General features: G+C 51.9%; 1 protein-coding gene across 4 annotated transcripts in view; it reads left to right on the top strand.

The window, feature by feature from the left end:
* Positions 1-15,188, top strand: part of arhgef28a (Rho guanine nucleotide exchange factor (GEF) 28a) — a 39,511-nt gene extending 24,323 nt beyond the window's left edge. For all 4 annotated transcript variants that reach the window (XM_047044436.1, XM_047044439.1, XM_047044437.1 and 1 more), the window contains 19 exons: positions 681-822; positions 1,000-1,055; positions 1,302-1,362; positions 1,461-1,605; positions 1,773-1,885; positions 2,012-2,152; positions 2,258-2,508; positions 2,822-2,947; positions 3,177-3,294; positions 3,730-3,984; positions 4,799-4,875; positions 5,216-5,394; positions 5,846-5,937; positions 6,091-6,276; positions 6,396-6,640; positions 7,664-7,711; positions 8,665-9,174; positions 10,716-11,010; positions 14,487-15,188. In XM_047044436.1, the coding sequence (XP_046900392.1) occupies positions 681-822; positions 1,000-1,055; positions 1,302-1,362; positions 1,461-1,605; positions 1,773-1,885; positions 2,012-2,152; positions 2,258-2,508; positions 2,822-2,947; positions 3,177-3,294; positions 3,730-3,984; positions 4,799-4,875; positions 5,216-5,394; positions 5,846-5,937; positions 6,091-6,276; positions 6,396-6,640; positions 7,664-7,711; positions 8,665-9,174; positions 10,716-11,010; positions 14,487-14,662 (3,216 nt within the window). In that variant the 3' untranslated portion in view covers positions 14,663-15,188. The remainder of the gene's footprint in view (positions 1-680; positions 823-999; positions 1,056-1,301; positions 1,363-1,460; positions 1,606-1,772; positions 1,886-2,011; positions 2,153-2,257; positions 2,509-2,821; positions 2,948-3,176; positions 3,295-3,729; positions 3,985-4,798; positions 4,876-5,215; positions 5,395-5,845; positions 5,938-6,090; positions 6,277-6,395; positions 6,641-7,663; positions 7,712-8,664; positions 9,175-10,715; positions 11,011-14,486) is intronic.
* The last annotated feature ends 6,507 nt before the right edge of the window (positions 15,189-21,695 follow it).

Here is a 21,695-nt window from a genome sequence, read left to right as displayed (position 1 = left end):
GATCCAAGTCCGCTCTGACCTTCACAATACAATAGGCGTGCCTTTTTGAAAAAGGGTTGTAAAAGTCAATCGTAAAGCACCACGTCCTGTTAGTCATGGAGCGAGGATCATAACCTTTAGACCCAGGCCGCACCTGAGGCCGTTTAATGGAGGATATGTCCAGTGAAAAGGGCCTCCAGAAGAGCGTGCCCCTCGATCCAGAACGGCCTGTTTGTTTTTCCGGAAGAACAACGAGGAAATGTTTTGGGGAAAATATCTTCCAGAAGGTTGAGCGGAGAGTCCTTGAGTCGAAATCCCTCCTCTTTCAATCGCTGACGCGGGAGGGGAATGAGTCAGGTCTGAGTCTGGAAACTCCCCGTCGGTCCCTCCACCCCCCCCCCCCCCCCACCCCCCCTTATGAGCTGTTGATGCACCCATCCACTTCCTCAGCGCTGAACTTCCTAACAGGCGTAGAGGGGGGAAAAAAGGCGGGGAAGGCATAGAAGGAAAGGGAGAAAAAAAAGGCGTGGAATCCGTCACTGTGCTTCTTGTGAGGTAGTGTGTTCACTCAGGGACAGGAGCGTCGTCCGTCTCGACATTCGCGCCTAGCTCCCGCGCCTGCGTCGTGTTTCCTGCGTGAAGCGCGCCTTTGCTCGCTGACAATGTTTCCCCCTGTCATGTCTCTGGCCTGGTTCTCCAAGGGGAAGGCAAAGGAGAAGGAGAGAGAGGGGAAGGACCGGCTGCTGAACGGCCACCGCTTCTCCTCGGGGGCGTGCGCCGGCCCCACCGTCTGCCTGGTGTGCGACAAGCCGGCGCCGGGGAAGGACCTGCTCCACTGCGCCGGTGAGTAACACCGCCACGTTTTATGACCGCCGACTGCGGACGCGTCGATCCTCCTTTGACTGAGGTCGAAAATAGAAACGCAAAAGTAGAACGCTGTCATTTGAATTTGGTGTCGTATCGCTCTGGTTTGCCACTGATAGCCACTAAGTGCGCACTGTGCACCTTTGTCCCCATCAGGCTGCACCGTTCTGGTTCACAAGGGCTGCAAGGAGTCGGCCCCGCCATGTCTGAAGGCAAGTCCCTTCTGACCCACGTATGGGTGTGTGTGTGTGTGTGTGTGTGTTTGTTTGTGTGTGCATGTGAATGGCAGCCGTGCGAGCGGAAACGTCTCGGATAATATCCGTGTCGACTGCTCCAGATGCATTGTTCACATGTTGGTGCCTGAAAGTCACAGTGTTCTGTATCTCTCTCTCTGTCTGTCTCTCTCCCTCTTTCTGTCTCTGTCTCTCTCTCTCTCTCTGTCTCCCTCCGCCCCGCAGAAACTCCACGACAAGTACGCGGTGACCACGGCGAAGAGCAGGACCTCCTCCCTCCCGCAGAGTAAGTCACGTGACACGCTTCCAAGCCCCGCCCCCCCCCCCCCCCCCCCCCGCTATTGTTGTCCCCTGAAGCGTGACCGCCGCCCCTCCTCTCCCCAGACTTCACGGTGAGAGAGAGCCCGTCGCCGACGGCGATGCCCACCTCTGCCTCCGTGCCCGTCATGACGCCTAAGGAGCGACGGGAGCCCGCCCCCTCCCTGCTGGGCTCTCTGCCCAGCCCCCTGTCCAGGAGCGCCACCGACAGGTCAGACAGCTCGCCCCGCTGTTTGACGTTTGGCGCGCGGTTGAGAGGTCCCCTTTTAGAAAAGCCGCAACGTTGTCTTGAGATTCGTTTTAAGGCTAGCGAGGAGGGCGACGGGGAGTTTTTAGGACTACGGCGGTGGTGACTCATGTCTCGTGTCGTCTCAACAGGCTCGGCGAGAGCCCTGAGATGGAGAACGACAGCTGGAGGATGTCTGGCCAATCAGAGGAGCTGCTGCAGACCACCGAATCCTCCGCCTCCACTGACTCCTCCCTCGGTGAAGGTACAGCAGGGACGGAAGCCCGGAGGGGCCATATCCGGCCAGGAATACGATTTCGAGTGTAAAAAGACAAAGGAGAAAAAAAAAAACTTTATTCGTCACGCGAGATGTTTGTACTTTCCCCTGTAGACGGCGTGGACGCCTGTCTCCAGAGCGACCTGGCGGCAGACGCTCTGGACTACGAGGCCGAGTCGTGGAGCCTGACGGTGGAGCACAAGTTCTGCAAGAAGCAGGACAAGCGCGTCGTGAAGAGGCAGGACGTCATCTACGGTGAGAGGGAAGCGAGGGAAGCCGAGCGGGCCAGCGGAGGGGAACGAAGGCAGACGGTCAGTCGCTCACGAAAGCTCACAGTGTGTGTGTGTGGACGCCTCGCAGAGCTGATGCAGACGGAGTTGCACCACCTGCAGACGCTGTGCGTCATGGCGGAGGTGTTCCGGCGGGGCATGAGGGAGGAGGTGCTGCTGGATGCTGAGGCGGTGGGCCGGGTCTTCCCCTGCCTGGACGAGCTCCTCCTCTTCCACCACGGCTTCTTCAGCGCCCTGAGGGAACGCCAGAGTAGCTCCGCCCACCCCCGCGGCCACGGCAACTACCTCATCCAGCACATAGGAGACGTCCTGATGCAGCAGGTGGGCGGAGCTTTTCGCAATGCTCGGAAGAACGGTCTTAATTGATTGGAAAGTAAACAAGCATCCGTTGTCGCTTTGACTAGTCAGGCCACCGCAACGACATATTTGAGATCTTTGTTGTTGTGACGTGACCTATATTGTTGTCCTATTTTCGCCAGAATACAAAGCAAACTACTACAAACAGTAATAGAGAAATTGCATCTTTTTTTTTCAGTAAACAAAAGCATCAACTGTGGAAATACAGTATATATAAAAAAAAAAAGATGTCGATACCGGAGTTAAACTTGCGTATGGTGGCTTTGCTCCCGCGCAGTTTTCCGAGGAGAACGCCGAGCGGATGAAACAGGTGTACGGAGAGTTCTGCAGCCACCACAACGAGGCGGTCAGCTTCTTCAAAGAGCTCCAGCAGCAGAACAAACGCTTCCAGCTCTTCATCAAGGTGTGCCCCCCCCCTCTAGAACACACCTGACATCCTTTTGGATCCTTCTGGAACTTTCACATCATTTTCCGAGGATTTATGACGCTCCACTCCCCACAGACTTTACCTGGTGGTTGCTAATGGAAACAATCACAAATAGGATCATATTATGGCTACTGTGTAAGACTGATTGACCCCAACCCTTAACCCTTGACCCTAACCCCAACCCTTAACCCTTTACTTTTTCCAGCAACAAAGTATAAATTCCCTGGCCCGGAGGAGAGAAATCCCAGAATGCATCCTGCTGGTCACCCAGCGAATCACAAAGTACCCAGTGCTGCTGGAGCGTATACTGCAGTACACCCAGGGTGAGTCTGCCTCTCCGCTGCCCCCTGCTGTCCCCAGGAAGAAACCAGGCTTTCTGTCTTTGTTTTCTTGATACACATGCTTATCTGTATGATCTCCCTCTGTCTCTCTCTCTCTTTCTGTGCCTCTCTCTGTGTCTCTCTGTCTCTGTTTTTCTCTCTTTTTCTCTCATCTCTCTCTGTCTCTCTCTCTCTGTCTCTCTGTGCCTCTCTTTCTCTCTGTCTCTGTCTCTGTGTCTCTCTGTCTCTCTCTCTGTCTCTCTCTCTGTCTCTCTCTCTGTCTCTCTCTCTCTCTCTCTCTCTCTCTCTCTCTCTCTCTCTCTCTCTGTCTCTGTGTCTCTCTGTCTCTCTCTCTGTCTCTCTCTCTGTCTCTCTCTCTGTCTCTCTCTCTGTCTCTCTCTCTGTCTCTCTCTCTGTCTCTCTCTCTCTCCATGTCAGAGGAGACAGAGGAGCAGGCGGACCTGTCCCAGGCGCTGGTTGGGATCCGGGAGGTGATCGCTGCGGTGGACCTGCGGGTCAGGGAGTACGAGCAGGACCAGAGGCTGCAGGACGTGCTCGGCAGGATCGAGAACCGCAGCTCGGCCAAGCTGAAGAACGGCTCCACTTTCCGCAGGCAGGACGTCCCGGGGCCGGGCCGCACGCTCAGACACCAGGGGGCGCTGCTGTGGAAGACGGCCACGGGGCGGCTCAAAGGTCCGACAAGCAGGAACCCAAACTGCACATGCCATCGCGCTCGCTCGCTCGCTCTCTCTCTCTCTCTCTCTCTCTCTCTCTCTCTCTCTCTCTCTCTCTCTCTCTCTCTCTCTCTCTCTCTCTCTCTCTCTCTCCCATACCTTCCTCAGCTCCAGAGGTTGGACAGACATTGACCTCTCTCCCTCTCTCTTTTTCTCTAGTTCTCTCTTACCCTCTTCCTTCTCTTGTTCCAGAGGTAAAGAGTGTCAGCTAAGTATAGATCTCCCTCTCCCTTCCTCTCCCTGTCTCTCTCTCTCTCTCTCTCTCTCTCTCTCTCTCTCTCTCTCTCTCTCTCTCTCTCTCTCTCTCTCTCTCTCTCTCTCTCTCTCTCTCTCTCTCTCTCTCTCTTGCTCTCTCTCTCTCTTTCTCTCTCCCACTCTCACTCACTCACTGTTTAAAGGGACTGTAAAGTATCCACAGCTGAAGGAGGAAAAAAAAACATGTCACTGTTGGATTTGTCTACTCCTTCACTGAGTTTTTGACTTTCAAGTCGGGGTGTTGCGGTATGCCAGTATTGAAGATAACCATAATATGAAAAACATGAAACATGAATATGATAATACTGTGTAAATAACCCAGCGCCTCTTAAATCCTTTGAGTTTCTTTTTGTTCAACATTGGCAGTAATGCACATTAATCCTGGTTTTCACCTGCCATAAAACTGAAAAAATCGAACGAAGAAGAAGAAAGAAAAAAGACGAAAGTTTAGTACTTTCTCCAACGTCTTCTGTATTTGGTGTCTGAACTCACTCGCACTCTCTCCTCCCTCTCTTCAGATGTCCTGGCCCTCCTGCTCACAGACATCATCATCTTCCTACAGGAGAAAGACCAGAAGTACATCTTTGCAGCAGTGGTACGCCTACCATGAATCACCACTGTTAACATGGTCACCCTTTGGTCTACTTAGTTCTCAGCTGCACAGAAAACTTAAACGATGACTCCAACAGACTAGTCGTGCTGCATGATAACAGCCGCTCGTCAAATGATGACCCCCTTTCGAGATGCCATATCTCCTGATATGAATACCCATTAATGATATACAGTATATACATTGTATATTTTCACATTTAAATCCTATACAGTATGAAAAAATAGTCCTGAAAACAATCCTAAGTAAACACAGCAGGACTCGGAAAACAAAGATGGCCGACCCTCATAGGGCCTCCCCTTCCTCCCCTCCCCGTGTCCCCCAGGACCAGAAGCCCCCGGTGATCTCGCTGCAGAAGCTGATCGTGCGCGAGGTGGCCAACGAGGAGCGGGGCCTGTTCCTGATCAGCGCGTCGACGGCGGGCCCCGAGATGTACGAGGTGCACACCTCCTCCAAGGAGGAACGCAACACCTGGATGAGGCTCATCAGGGAGGCGGTGGAGAGGTGGGTGTGTGCGGGAGAGACGCAGAGAGGGGGAGGGAGTCGCGCGCGCGTGTGTGTGTGTGCGTGAGATGGAGAGAGATAGAGGGGTGTGGGAGAGACGCAGAGAGGGAGAGAGAGTCGTATGTGTGTGTGAGAGATGGAGAGAGATAGAGGGGTGTGTGGGAGAGACAGACACTGATTGAGAGAGGTGTGTGTGTGTGTGAGATCGATAGAGGCGTGGCTGTGTGAGACAGAGAGAAATCAAAAGAGGGGGTTGTAGAGCTAGGTATACCGAAGGGCAGGCGACAGGACAGGGAGAAAGAAAGAAATGGAGAGTGTTAGAGAGAGAAAGAAATGTAGAGAGAGAGAGAGAGACACGGTGAGCGTTGAGATGTAGATAAGCAGGCACGTCAAGTTTGTCTGTGTGCGGACGGTGATGGCTCCAGTGTTGACCCATACCTGTTGTGTTCAGCTGTCCAGAGGAAGAGGAGGAAACCACCAGCGAATCCGAGGAGGAGAAACGAGCCGCCGAGGCCCGCGTCCAAAAGATCACCAAGCTGCAGGGTCCGTTCTCCTGCTCTTTTTCTTCGTCTGCTCGTGTGCGTTTGTGATTGTGTGATTACGCACATGCATGTGTATGTATCTATGAGAGTGTATCGATGTGTCTGTTCACGCTGTGCGTGTGTCTGTATGTGCGTGTGTGTGTGACATCTCCAGAGAGTCTGGGCAGTCAGGACCAGCAGATCTGCTCCAGCCTGGAGGAGAAGCTCCAGTTCTACGCCCAGCTCTCCGCCCTCAGCGCCAGGAGGGAGGAGCCTCATCCCAAGCCCCGCCTCCTGGTGCAGCCCCACCCAGAGGAGGTGCCCCAGGCCGCGGTGCTGCTGACGGCCGCGCTCCGAGAGGGTGAGACGCACGCACGCGCGCGGGCCCCTCTCAAGCACACACACACACATGCTCCGACACATGCACACACACTCACACGCCCCCTATCTTACCCACTTTTAACTCCCTGTCTTCCCCAGCTGAGCGCCTGCGAGCCACTCTCACCTCCAGGACGTGCTCCCCATCCAGCCCCGTCAGGGACCCAGAGACAGAGCCCCTATCCCTGGGCAGCAGCCCGTCCTCGCCCCTGGGGCCCTTCTCGGACCCAGAGCCCTCGCCTGGGGAGCACGAGGTCAGGGAAGGGGGCTGGACCGACTCCGAAGTCCTGGTCCTGCAGTCTCTGAGCCACCTCCAGACACCAGACAGCGGTAACATCAACCTCAAGGTATAGAAAGCCCTCCGTCTGGGATACAGATCGGCACATCCGTCTCTCTATTTCTCATCACGTTTCGTTTTTTATGTAAACGGTCTCGGCGATCGTTTAGTTACTGCTTTATGACAGTATCGTGAGGTCATCGCAGGCCCTTGAAGGAGCAGTCACGGTTGTGGAGGCACCCCCTTCGTCAAACAATTTGTAGTGTCGTGTGGTGATGACGGGTATGGGATTTGTGTTTGGGAATCTGTATCCGTGGTAGATCGGCTGGCGATGTCGTGTTCGGTTTACTGTTTGCTCCCTCTCAGCAGAACACGTCGCTGTTCCAAGCCTTCACTTCCCCAAAACCTTGTTTTCCGCTAGATGGCCTCGCTGACACAGGGGCGCCATGGCCACTAGTTGTGTGAATAATTCATTATCCTCTATCAGAATTGCATTTCGGTCTTAATGTGGTGAATTATTGATGACCTCGTAATGAAGTTGGAGGCAATTGAATCCTCAAGGGTGCCGTGTTATTAAAAATGGATATAGAGAGTTATGCCCCAATTTCCCCCCCATGCTACATTTGTGCTATCCTTTGCAGCTTTCGGTGCCGCGTGTAAGGTGAAGAAGCATGATACGAAAGAGAGAGAGAGCGAGAGAGAGAGCGAGGTCGTTTTGATTGTGTGCTGTGTGGCAAGTGTAGTGACACCATCTGGCCTGTAGGTGGAGCTGTAGTTCCGCGATTGCTTACAGTCACCAGAACGATAGACTGAAGTAGGCTCTGTTTGAGAGGAGAGAGCACTGAACACACCACGTCTCTATCGCTGAGACAAGCGATGCACAGCCTCGAAGAAATGAACTGGAAGTATTCCGATAGTCAAGTAGATTGAAGAAGGAGCCAGAATTTCTGGGATATTTTGAGGATGGTGGCTGGGGTATTATATGGCGTTATGTGAAACCAGAAACTGGCGTTGATGATTCATTTTGTTTACCTGATGCGTGTGTGTGTGTTTGTGTATGGGTGGTGTGTATGTGTGTGTCCTTCAATAACAGGTTGCTCAAAGTGTTCAAAGCCTGACTCAGTTGCTGTACAGTCTACAGGTGAGAACAGCACACCGAGTATACACACACACACACACACACAAACGGCAAGCAACAAACAGATGCATGCACACGCATGCACTAACCCTCTCCACAACCTCAGCTCCCATTGTCACCCACCACTCAGGTACTCATTTAAATTCCACGCCAACCCCTCTCAGCCCTTGGCAGGCACAAACACTTCCTATTTTAGAGGCGTGCTCAGGTTTCCGCAGATGAAGGCTTAGTGTGTGTGCGACTGCCTGCCTGCCTGCCTGCACCGCAGCTTCTGTAAACAGGGTTCCAACAATCAGCGTCATTGTCTGAAGCTGTAGGATGCGAGCTGCCGGAGAGGAACCCAATGATCCTATTCTTAGTGGGAGACCAAGGGCTTGCTTTTATCTCACTGTGCCTAGGATGTTGTTTCATCGAGATTGGGTTAATATCCTGGATGTTTGTGGTTGTGCACATTGTGCGTGTGTGTGTGTGTGTGTGCGTTCACATGTTCAGTGACCCATTTTCATATTCAAAAATACCTCCTTCCTCTACCTAGTCACACGTGCAAAGCGTTCTATAATAGACGTGCATACAGTGTGTGTGTGTGTGTGTGCGTGTGTAAGTGTAGTTTTTGTTTTTCTGTGCACACTTTTCCGAAGTGCCTGTGCAGTAAAGCACAATGATACCCTTACATTTTGTAGTCAAATACTCACATGCCCCTTACAAAAAAAACTGGGGCATGTTGGGAGCACATGCAACCAGAGACGGTTGAACCACACTTTATTTGCATGGTCTCCGTCCTCTCAGTTTGAATTCTGCCCGGTCCTAACTCCAATTCAACGTAGCAGCTAATAGGAAATACGTTCGGTGCCCTTGATTTCAGTCACACCCACACCGCAAAGCCGGTGGAACACACCCTTTTTAAGGGGCAAATTCTTGCGAAAACAAGCCCCCTCAAACCCCTATCCCCCCCCCAGGCGGCCGTGACCATCCAGGACAGCTGCTACGAGGTCCAGCGGCTCCTCCTCCTCGAGGCCCAACGCTCGCCGCCGCGGAGCGCCGGCGCGCCCCACCCGCCCTGCCCCCGCGCCGGCGCCCTGCAGGAGCAGGAGAAGCAGCGCAACCTGGAGAAGCGGCGCGAGGAGGCGGCAGCCGCCGCCCGCCTCCACGGCCGCCTGCGCCAGGAGCGCCTGCGCTGGGAGCGCGAGTGCCAGGCGCGGCACAGCCGGCACAGCGAGCTGGAGGGCCGGCTGGAGGAGCGCGAGAGCCACTGCCTCCTGGAGGCGGAGAGGCTGCGCCGGGAGAGGGAGGAGCTGCGCGAGCAGCTGGAGGAGTACCAGCAAAGCCTGGAGAGGCTGAGGGAGGGCCAGCGGAGCGTGGAGAGGGAGCGGGAGAGGCTGGAGACCCAGCAGAAGCTGCTGCAGAGCTGGAGGCACAGCCGGCAGAGGAGCCTGCCCGTCATGGTCATCCCCTTGGACGGCCTGCAGGTGCGTGCGCGGGGCGGCGGCGGAAAAAGGGGAGGTCTGTGGGGAGGTCGGTCCAGAGAGTTTTCGCACCGTGGGTGGAGCGTGCGTGCGTGCGTGCGTGTGCCTGCGTGCGTGCGTGTGATTGTGTGTTGCTGTAATGTCCACGGGGACCCCATAAAGCCGAGTATCTGACGGAACCTGCATTCCCAAAGCTGCTTTCCCATTGTACGGTATGAGAGTGAGCGAAACTGCTGTGTGCGTGGGAATGTGTGGACCAAGGGCACAGTAGACCTGGATGTACTGTACACCCACTAATGAGAAAAGCCCCCTTGTCTCACACACAGTGCCAGGAGCCTGAGCTACGGTGGCCTTCTCAGTCACACAGAGCCGCCGCGCAGTCCAGTCCTTGATATATGACCCGTGATAATGAGAGCAATTTCAGCGTCATTCGTCTTAGTGCTCGGCGGGCTCCCCTTCGCTAATAAACAACTTCATGATTGATGATAATTAAACTGCAGCGAATAAAAACCTCCGACAAAATAATTAAAACCAGGGGCGCACACGCCGTGGAAAACCAATCAATCGCCTCCAAAAAGGACTTTAATTATTCAAATCGACACTTTGTTTGAAAAGCGGCATGGTGAAATGTCCCCCGCAGCAGAGAGGGGGGGAGGGGCAGGGGGCGAGGAAGAGAGGAGGATAAAGGGAACAGTGTTCCTCCTGCCCCTTGCCTCTTCATGCAGAGAGAGACGCTGAGGCAGAAACGTCAATAGTGAACTGAATCCGGCTTTTACCTTGCCGTGTACTAGGCAGTGGGGAGGGGGGGGGGTGTTTGTGAAGAGCAGGAGTGCGAGTGTGTGTGTGTGTGTGTGTTCAGCCCGTTGGGAGGGTTGATGAATATGAGGTCTAGAATTTGACTGTCCCTCCTCTTGCTTCCTGCCCTGCTGTACGTTCATAGCTTCACAATGTCGAGGCAGGTATGAACGTTTTCGCTTTTCCGTCGTGACCGGTGTAGACTAGGCTGTGCCTCACCGATGACGGCCTAAGTTTGTGTGGAAGTGTGTGTGTGCGTGCTCTTTGTGTTCCCCTGCCGTGGTTAAACCAGAGGCGACATTTCAAAGGGTGAGACGGGTATAGAGTGAGCAGAGACAGGCGCTTTTTCTCTCGCTGTCGTAAATATCTGTCTCTCTCCATCTATCTCCATCTCCTCGGTCTCTCTCTCTAATTACCAGTGTTATCTTCATTGTCTACAATGTGCTCAAGAGGAGTTCATTGTGGCTAATTGGTTGTTCGTCCATCCATCGAGTCCGCGAGTCAGGCCAGAGCAAGCTTGGTCAGAGCGGGCTAGGCTAGGCTAGGCGAGACCGGACTCGACGACACTATTACTCTTCATTGTGCTCACCTGTTCCACCGACATCCTCCTCGGCTGCTCTGCTCTCCTCCGGTCTCTTTCTTTCCGTTTTATTTGGCGAAAACGCCAAAAGGATCTCACGACGGATGTGGATCTAGTCCCGTTCCGGCTTTTGTTGACGTCGCCACGCCGTCTGTTTCTGCTCCCTCAGGACTGCCCCCCTCCCGGTCAGCCAGGCGGCAATCTAGGCGACGGCTCGGTGTTTGTCAATGAGGCTGCGTTCACCAGCGCAACGCTCAACAACCGCCACCGCCACGTCGCCAGGGGCTACGCTGACGATGCCAGCGCCCACAACAGCCTCAACAGCTTGCTGGCGCGCTCCGGCCACAGGCAGCCGTCCCTGGTCAAGCCCCTGCAGCCCCACACAGACCCCCCAGGCTGGGCACGGGGCACGGGTCACCTCTATAGGCCACTAGCGGGACCAGGGACTGAGGTGACACCCAATGGTAAGAGGACACCCACTGTATCTCTACAGTGGAATTGAAACGTCTGTGTCACTATGCTGTACCATATCATTATTGACGCCCTTTTTGGGGGGTTTATATATTGTCACCAACAGGTGGCGTTATGTGTGATATTGTACCCTACTGTAAGGGTGCTAGCTAGTCTGCTGTGTGTTGGACATGGAGTTCAAAGGGGGAACCACTCTGAACATAAGGCAGGCAGTACTGTACTGTACACCTTACAGACTGTACACCTTTTGTCAACTTTTTTCACAGGCCCTTATCTTCTTTTCCTGCACTCTCTCTCTCTCTCTCTCTCTCTCTCTCTCTCTCTCTCTCTCTCTCTCTCTCTCTCTCTCTGTCCCTCTGTCTCTTTCACACACAGCGTGAGCTCATATGTTATGCTCTCAGGGAAGGAATGTCAACATGACCTGTGCCCTTTACTACCTCTCTCGCTCCTCTCTCTCTCTCGCTCTGTCTCACACGCTCGCGCGCTCTCTCGCCGCCCATCTGTCTCAAGGCTGTCCCCATTTCCGATGTGAAACCTTGACTGTCTTTCTTTCCTAGTTAATCAGTGTCTCCTGACAAATACCACCCCCCCCACCCCAACCGCAACCTCTCCACGCCAGAAGCCACCGTGGACCCCCACCCCTACCCCCTTCCTAACGCCAAGGCAGCGCAAAATCAATGGGTTCCCTATCTATCGACCGGCGGGGCGGACAAGAGCGCGTGAATCACATCTCGCCACCGACGGCTGACTGATTGGAGCATTGATCGGGAAAATCATTACAGAACTCATTACAGCACGACTTGTCATCGAGGGAGGGAGGGAGGGAGGGAGGGAGGGAGGGAGGGAGGGAGGGAGGGAGGGAGGGAGGGAGGGAGGGAGGGAGGGAGGGGAGGGAGGGGAGGGGACGCGGAATGAGAGACATTCATTCAAATATTCCTCTGCGTGCGTCTGCCTGGGTGTCGCTCTGGTCTGGGCATGTCACACGTTCGAATGCCCAGGCCTCAGCCTGTCCAGTCGACCCTCTTCTAAAACCCCTCGTATCAACCAGGTCCACTCAGAGACATGCTCTGGAATCCGCTGTGTCCAGCACGCTGTGGTAACTATGGAAACGATATGAACGTACAATACATGGACTTTGAAGCTGCACCGTGTACCACATGTAGCAGACTGGACGATCGTTCGCCATCGATCAGGATGTGAACCTTTCTGAAGGTATTGACCTGTCCTGAGCCCTGGTGAAAATAAAGACGACACAAGGCTTAACGAGACGAGGCGGAGACGAGGCCAGGGTCGCCTTCAACCCAACATTTACCCATAACGCACCTCTCTCCGGTCCCTTGAAATCCGTCTCACAATGCACTACTCCTGGGGAGCGAGATGTATCTCGTCTTTTCGGGTCCAAAAGGTCTCTTCGTGGCTTTCATTCGCCTTCCGATTCAAACTCGCACCCTCCTGTACATGCCTTCCCAAACTCACAGGACTCCCAGCTGTCCATCCATCCATCCATCTCTCCATCCGTTTATGAGACACCTTCCCCATCCACCGCACGTCTGTACGCCTCCCCTATCCCTCCGTCCGTCTACTCTGGCGTCCGTCTGTCTCCTATACGCCTCCCCTTCAATCCATCCAGGCATCCGTTCTGCTTTCCCCTCCTGTCGACGTCATCTCGATGTCATCGGAACATTACCCCCATCCGGGAAGACTCCCTGTCCTCTGGGTGTCAGCGCTCTGCTGTACCTTACAGTCCTTCTGGAAGTTTCCTTCCCGTTTCCCAGTGGAGGGGTGGTCCGTGTTTTCGCCGTTGCACTCGACGGCTCGGGTGACTTGAGTGATGCTAACTGTTCATCGAGGAAGCCAATGCGTCACCGTGAGAAATGGAGGGAAGGATGAAAGTATGAATAATCTCTTTCAAATGCTAATCTTCCGACAGTCACGGGAAACAAAGCGCAATTCTGGTTCCCACCTCCACTTGCAGACATGGGGAGGGCACATGTTTCGCACACACACACACACTCAAACGGGGACATGCACTGTCACACACACACACACATTCTTCTTTCATTGGATTTCCATAATGTGTTTCCGCACAGTGATAATAAGAAAAAAGTTTGAATAACTTTTCCTGAGACGACTTTTGATCAGATGAAAGCAATCACATTTTCCCTCTGTAGCAACGGCGGCATCGCGGCTTAAAGAGATGACTCCCAAAGAAGACTACCCGGTAGGAAGAAAAATGATGAACGGAGAGATCCTGATCAGTTTAGAAGTTCAGACTGTGAATAGATCAATGGAACGCAGCACAAACACTAAGCCCTTCTGTTGCCATAGTTCTGTGTCCAAATAATAACTCACCTCATGTTACATCCTTTAAGTATCTGTTTATATTCGCTGAAACAGTTTTCAAGCTTTTTTTTTTTTTCTTTTTTTTTTGCAGTTTCATTAATATTATTATTTTTCCTGAATAGAATGACCTTCAGTGGTAAGGTTTATGTGAGCCCCCCACATAAACTTTACCACTGAAGGTCATTCTATTCAGGAAAAATAATAATAAGTGAGTGAGTCTTTGTCCAGAGGGCCGCTTACCCCATCTATCACAGCCCCGGTGTGGGGCCTGACTGAAAGCTAATAGGCTAGCGCGGGGCTAACGGGGCCGAGCTAACAAAGCAAGCCCAATGCATCACACACAGACACATTCCTGCTGCCACACAATGGGCCGATTTATAAAGGCGGCCATCTATTACCACCGGCCGCAACAGCACACCTGCCCTAACGCTGGACGCCGCCCACACCAGGGCTCTCCGCTAACATGCACGCTCGCTAACACGCACGCTCGCTAACACGCACGCTCGCTAACACGCACGCTCGCTAACACGTACGCTCGCTAACACGCACGCTTGCTCGCACACACATACACACACCTACACACGCATGCTCACACACATACATACACGCACACACTCACACACACCTACACACACTGTTTCCCAGGGTCTACTCCTCTTGCGTTTCAAGGCTATGACCATGCACCTGTTCTAAGACCCCACTCCTCTCTCCCTCCTTGTGTCCTAATGATGACAAAAGAGACATTTTCAAATGGAGCAGAGATGATGGATCTCCAGAAACTGTTCCCCTTTGTGTGTGTTTAGGTGTGTGTTTGTGTGTGTGTGTGTGTGTGTGGGGCCTGCAGCTTAGGTGGTTAATATTACTAGTCCGTTCTGAGGTTAACGGGGAAAGCCGTAAAGATGAGATTACTGCAGTTTGTCTACCCGTGGGCAATCGTAGGTGACCAAAAGTCTAGCGTTTCTCCTCCCCTGTCGCTAACCTCCGTTCCACCTTTTAACAGAGTTATGTTACAGTGTTATGTCTCTGTTATTGGTAACCATTACTGCTTCTAGGGACTCTCCACTGCTTGGTCTTAAACGGTCCCCAACGCTTGTTTTTGTCTCCCCCCTTTGTGCCTCTCAAACAGACGCAAACACACACAGATGTGTCAGGGAGGCCTGGTCGTCCGCGGCAACAGGAGTGGGCCACTTTCCAGGAGCAGCGACTGACGGCGACCCCCAGCTGGACCTCACCTCGCTAGTCTCCATGGAGACGGAGAGCGGGGAAGAGGAGGGCGTCGAGGAAAACATTGTTTACCTCTGATTGTGTAGGCAGCGACTGGGCGGTTTCACTTAAGACCCCCCCCCCAAAAAACAGGAAGTGAGTCCTGGAAGCTCAGCATCGATTCGATTTCCAGAAACGTTATTTGACGGGACCCCATGCATCACCCAGGCTGATGGCGGACAGTGGCTAGACCCCTGCGCTCATCTCCGAGCACGTCGTCTGCAGGCGTTCAACAGGCTCTCCTCTCCCACTGTGATAGTTCTAGACCAGACAGGCAGTCATTATGTGCGTGGGTTGGAGTGCGGTTGTGTGTGTGTGTGTGTGTGTGTGTGTTTGGGGAGAGCGCGGGAAGGGAAGAGAGGTGGAGGGGGAGAGAGATGGAGAGGCTGACCTCAGGACTGACAGGGTGGCTGGGTGCCTGAGGCCTCTGGTGACAGAATCAGGTTGCTTTGTTCTCCCCGGCCTCTTATCGTTTGCCATTCATTTCCTTTCCTTCCCCCTCTCTCTCTCTCTCTCTCTCTCTCTCTCTCTCTCTCTCTCTCTCTCTCTCTCTCTCTCTCTCTCTCTCTCTCTCTCTCTGTCTCTCTCTGTCTCTCTCTGTCTCTCTCTCTCTCTCTCTCTCTCTCTCTCTCTCTCTCTCTCTCTCTCTCTCTCTCTCTCTCTCTCGCTCTCACCCCTTTCTCCGATATGTCTCTCGTTACCCTGTCCTCCTCCTGTCTCTCCAGTCTCTCTCTCCCTCTCCCCATCTCCAGTCTCTCTCTCCCCTTCGGCCAATTTTCAGTCTCTCTCTCCCTTTTGGCGTCCAGTCTCTGTCCTTGCCGGTCTCTCCAGCTTCTTTCCCTGTCTGACTTTCTCGGGTCACTGTCCCTATTTGTCTTTCTCCAGACTCCCCCCCCCCCTCCCCTCCAACTCTCCACTTTCTCCCAGGTCTCCCTTCCTCCCTGCCTGGCGTGCTCCGATCTCTCCATGGTCTCTCTCCCTGTCTGGCTCTCTGGTCTCTCTTCCTGCTCCCCCCCCCCCACCCCCCCCCCCCCCCCCCCCCCTCCCCTGGCTGATGGTCTGGCGGGAGAATAAAACCTCTGGCCGCCCATTCATCAGACAAGCTCTATTTACAAGGCGAGAGGGACGCGGCAAACACATTAGTGATGAGGGATGAGGTGAGGGGCTCTGGTCAGGAGGGCGCCTCCCCCTCCGCCCCCCCCCCCCCCCACCACTACCCAACCCCACCTCGGCTCAGCTCGCACCATCATTTGTTTCCATCTGAAGGACTTTGTTTTGTTGGAGGAAGATAATTATTTTATTTTAGAGGGGGGAGTCTGAGAGGGCAGCAATCTGTCAGTGTTGTCTGTATCGTTAATGCTCCAGAATCACGGATGTTCTAGAATAAACCGCATAGTGAACCATGACGAACTAGAGGAGGCTGCAGGACGACCGGACAAACTTCTCTACGTGACATGCTGTACAGGTCGTGTACTTTTGGTAGAGTTTAGAATCTATGGCACTGCCCTTTCGAAAAGGTTGTAAGTTATGAATATTTAAAGAGTTTGTTTTAAACGAGCGTACCAAATACGACAAAAGGAGCCCCTTCTGACACGGACTGTCCGGCGGATGTTCTCATTCACTTTTATTTGGGCACATATATATTTCCAAGCACATACTTCGGCTGCATTTATTATGGGATGTTGATGAGAGCGGATACGGTTGCTAGGTGGCAGGTTGTTAGCGGGAGATGGATAACTGTAACAGTGCTAGCCGTCCCCCAGCACTGCACCTAATTAAGGTTGTATCTAAAATATTGCACTTAAATATTCATGTCGGATAAAATATGACTGTGGGGTTATGTTCCCTTGTGGGCATTGCCTGTAAAGTTAGCTTTGCTTTAGTCAGGTTAAGGTGTAACTAGATAGTTCTACACTGTCACCGACCACCATGGTAGATAACCAATGTCTCAATTGGTAGAAGCTGTACATTTGTGTAGGATTGGTTAATTTGCTGTCCTAGGTTAGCAAGCTTAGAAATACAAGTGTGTTTATTTAGATGTGAATGTCAGTTTAGTGGATGTGATAGTGAATTCATGCGTATATTTCAGTGCCTTTTGTCATGTTTCTATTTATTGTGTGTTTTTTAATGTGACTGTTTCACCGTGTTCTCTTGGGCTGTGTTGTGCATGGATCACCTGTATCTTTGCGTAAATGTATCATGCATTAAAACATGATTGTAAACACTAAAATGGTATCCGTCTCATTCCATAAGGTTCTCGCTCCGGGTTTGAACCTCCTGCTGTCGATGTCTACCGGCACCTTCCGTGTGTGTTCTCAGCCCTTTGTCTCATGCTTCCTCATTGGGGAGGAAAGGCATCGCACAATCTGTTGAACCGTTGGTGAGCAGCGTCAGTCTAGAGCACACGGACGTCTCTTTGTCTTTGTCTCTCTCTCCTTCACCCTTTCCCTAGCTTGCTGTATTTTTTCCCCCTCCCTCTCCCTCCCTTTCTCTCCCTCTCTCTTTTAATGGATGTTTGGGAGACATTCTTTTTAGGGCGGCAGGGGGGGGGGTCACGTACTCTGTGGCAGTTGTCTAGCGGTCCTGGCCTCCTGGATATATTGTCTTCTTCTCCCCCTCTCTAGCTTTCTTTTCCTTTACCCTCCATCCAACAGGCTGTACACTGTAGACTGTATGTACTATATATCTCTTTTGTCGCTGATCTCTTTCTTGCCCTCTCTCCGTCTCTCTTTTCCCTCTCCCTCCCTCGGTGGAATCTCCCGAGAGAGAGAGGAGGCAGAGAGGAGGACATGTCTGGTCTGACCTTGATGAGCTTGTTCAGTCTGTTCTTTGATCTGCCTCGGTTCTCCAGGTAGCCCATTAACGTCTAATTCCCTCCGTTCCCTGAACCGGCCTCCGACGTTCACACAGAGATTAACCTCTGCTTCCTCTGTGTGTGTGTGCGTGTGTGTCCGTTCACGCGGGTGCACGTGCGTGTGTGTGTGTGTCGTTTTTGTACGACGTTTTCGGAGGGAACGGTTGCATGAAATGTAAACGTTTTTATTGCGACTCACAAAGGGACCGGCTTTTGGGCGTTACCAAGGCAACCTGCCGTGGTGCTGTGGGTCTGGCAACAGCGGTGAAAGGGGGAACAGATGTGGGTGTGTGCATGTGTTGGTGTCTCACTGTATTAGTATTAGGGTGTTAATACAGATGGGTTTTCCATGTCACACGCCCCACACACACCACATCATACAAAGCACTGGAACACTATGTGACTTAATTACTGGTGAGACCCAATGTACTGAGCTGTACAGTATACAACATCTGAATCACTGTCTCCATAGACAGATATGACCTCATTGATCGTTAAGAACGGGTGATTGTTTTCTAGGTTTTAGTTGGAGGTACACTGTACAGTAGGCGTGGATATCGATCGTCTCGGACGATGAGTAAGCTTTCTCTTTGATCTCTCCTCACCCACCCCTGTGCAATGGCTGACAACTTCAACTTCATGGTTGTTGAATCTTGTAAAAAGAAAGCACGAGGGCAATGTTCTCCTGGTTAACTTCTCTTTCTCTCTCTCTCTCTTTTTCTGTCTCGCTGTCTCATACGACTCTCTTTCTCTTTCAGCTTTAATGACCCCTCGGAAGGTTACAGAGAGACACAGAGGAATAACCATAAAGAGAAGAAATATTAGCGCTGACTCATCCACCACAGGGGGATGCTCTACCCTCCCCTCCCTCCCTCCCCTCCCTCCCTCCCTCCCTCCCTCCCTCCCTCCCCTCCCTCTCTCCCTCCACTCCCCATCCGTCTCACCCTCCATCCTGCCCCACTCTCCCTACCCTCCTCCCATCTGAACTCTTCCCTCTACTCTCCACCACCGCCCCTCTCTCCCTCCACTCCTCGTACCTCTCGTCCTCTCCACCCCTCGCCCTTCCATCCCCAGGAGGAACGGTAATGATTTCTGTGGGGGTGCAAAATAAACCTGTCCGACCCAAATATAAATAACAGCCATTAAAAGGCAGTTCTTTTATGAGAAACCCCAACAATATACCGCATATATACAAGTTATTGGATTTCCATCCTGCTGAAATATGATGACAGACTCACCCCGGTATATCTGAAATGTGTATCGCCACAAACACTAGCTCTGTGAAACGGAAAGAGCTACTTTGGGTGTACTGTAACTACTTTTTGCCTCCTCGAGTTTATCTTTCACTTTTATTACTTTCACAAACTATTTCTTTGGGGATTGGGCTGTTTGGATGAAGAATGTTGAGGCTGGGTTTGGGGGTCAGCTTTAAAGAACCAACAAACTTTACCTCAACTTTCTAATGGAGAAGCTCTCTAAAGGTCTTTGACCCTGTCATGATGAATCCATTGTACTTTAAAATGGCAGCTACTGGGAACATAAGATGTTGCTGTTGCGGAAAATTTCCTCTATACACCATATCTTCTCAGTTGCGTTGAGAGAAACTTCTGGAGATCCTGAAGCCATCATCAAGGCCTCTTCAAGTCCTGGTCCTGTAGGGCAGAATGGTAACTGGATGGTCCAACCCCAAATGAGAACTTGCGATATTACGAATACATATATTACAAAATCCATGACATAAAATATCTATAACAATTATTAACAGTACATTTCTGCGGACGGATTGAAAAGAGTAGAGATCTTAGCTGAAATGAGTTTTGACCTTCATCCGAATCTTGTTACTTCTGACATAAATGAGCTTAGTGGGCAACACCCACCTCTCTGATCCTGACCTTTGACCCTGGCTTGAAAGGGACACACACACAGATCTGTGTGAAGGACGCCTGTTTATCCATAAACACCCTAATGATACACACATTCGCTAGCTTTGATGTCAGAAAGTACAAACGTCTCCGAGCAAAGGCATGTCATCTCCCAGACATATGATGTAACGATCGACGTCTCTCGGAGACGTCCCGCCCTCTTTCTCTCTCCCTCTCCGAATCTTCCCGCCTCCGCCTCTTTTTTTCCTCCATCTCTTTCATGTCAGTATCCCCTCTTAGCCCTGCCGCAGGGAAGTCCTGTGTTGTGCGTCAGAGAGAAGTTGACTTGCCTCTCTCTGACTGGATGACAGGTGACAGGCCTGACACACAGATTAGGGAAGGAGAGATAGAGAGAGTGAGAGAGAGGCCCGCATCACAGAATCGCGTGAATGGACAAGCTCGCTACGTTGGCTCTACAAACGATTTCAAGTTTTCAAATGTTACATGCAATCAGTTAATCCGCGGTTCAACTGAATTGTTATTGTACACACAGAAGATAGAGAGGGAGATAAAAAAGAAACTTGGAGTGAGGGGCGAGAGGCGTCTGTGTGCTGAAGCATCATAGCGTGTTCCCGCGCGTCGCTTTGGGGTACGAGAGATTAACCTTCCCAAACAAAGACGTTCTTCTTTTCATTCCCATTTGAAAAGAGGACGTGTGTGAAATGGTTGACTGGCATGCGAGTTTGGCTTTCAAGGCCCCAAACGAGCCCTGAGGACAGCTTAGGGCGTTGGTTAGACCTGAGGGTTCATTTCTGAGTCAGCACACACTTAACACTTACCCGCAATCGCCCCGGCGTACATCTCCCTCCCTGTCTCCCACCTTCCCGCTGTCCCTTGGCTTTGCTCTTTCTCCTAGGCTTCTCTATCCACCAACGGTGTACTCCCCTGCCCTTCCAACCCTCTCCTCCTGTCCTTCATGCCTCAGTGCCTTCCTCATCTCTCCCTCCCCTGCCCCATTCTTCTTAAACCTTACCTTGTTCACCTTCCCCCTCCCTCCCTCCCTCGCCCTCCTCCCTCCCTCCCCTGCCCGTTGTTCCAGCCACCCCTCCCTAGTTCACCCTCCTCCTTCAATCGCTCCCTCCGTCACCCCCTTCGCGCCCTCTCTCCACTCCCCAACCCTCCGCCACCTCTTCCCTGAGAGATCATCGGGCCCTGAGTGTCTCTGATCCTCCAGAGCCTGTCCCGTCACCTTGTCAATTAGTCCGACAGGCTGTGAAGCCTCAAAGAGGACAGCCTTCCACTTCCTGCCCTCCATCTACCTCTCCCTATCCTGCTCATGCTCTGTCTCCTCCTTCCCTATCTCTCTCTCTTCTTTATTTCTCTCCTTCCTCTCTCTCTCTTCTCCTTCTTCTCCCTCTCAATCCTTTGTTACTGTACTTAAGTTGGTTTTTCTGGTATCAGTACTTAACTTCATTATTTTAACTTTTTACTTTCAGTCCTTACATTTTTTTACACGAATATCTGTAGTTTCTACGTTAATTTTCAAGCCAGGCTCCTTACTTTGGTTTTAATCTGTATAATCTGTAAAATATGTTTTTAAGAAATATAATTTAAAGATAACTTTTTCATGATAGAAAATGTCAAATACAGCAAAAAATTTAGACAAATATACATCGTATATATATTTTTTTTTTCATACAATGTATTGTCTGTGTTGACCTTGGTTCTTTCCAGTAAATGGAGTAGGCTACCTGCTTTCTGCGTGTGTGCATTTGTGCATGTATATAAATGTGTGTGTGTGTGTAAAGAATGGACAGTTTAGAAAGATAAAGCTAAAAGGCCAGCTAGAGAAATAGCTTGGTCATTTTATATTCTAAATGCATAGAAAGGAATTGAAGGGATATTCATTGTTGCGAGTGTGTGTGTGTGTGTGTGTGTGTGTGTGTGTGTGTGTGTGTGTGTGTGTGTGTGTGTGTGTGAGAGACAGAGAGAGAGAGATATGAATTAACATGAGACCACCGGCTGCTGCAAGGTCAAGGCACTTTAAATCCGCTCACAAAAGCGAAAGAAATGAGATCCGAGCACGTGTGTGCGGGGAGGTGTGCTTGTGTCAGCACAGAGGGCTGCTCTTCAGATAGCTCTTTTAATTGGTGGATTGGTGGCTGTGAATGGAGATGAGATGGCTCTTTAGCCTGTGTGGAGATGGCCTGAGAGGAAACCTGTTGGCACATGTGGGATGTGACATCCAGGTGAGGGTGTCAGTGGGTCTCAGTTTCGTGTGTGTGTGTGTGGGTTTGACTTTGTGATTGTGTGTGTGTGACAAAACATGTGCCTGTGTGTGTGTGTGTGTGTGCCC

Source organism: Hypomesus transpacificus, chromosome 22, assembly GCF_021917145.1.
Source record: "Hypomesus transpacificus isolate Combined female chromosome 22, fHypTra1, whole genome shotgun sequence".
NCBI classification, from domain to species: Eukaryota; Metazoa; Chordata; class Actinopteri; order Osmeriformes; family Osmeridae; genus Hypomesus; species Hypomesus transpacificus.
Note: the sequence above shows the minus strand (reverse complement) of the source record. Positions and strands in the feature narration are given on the sequence as shown.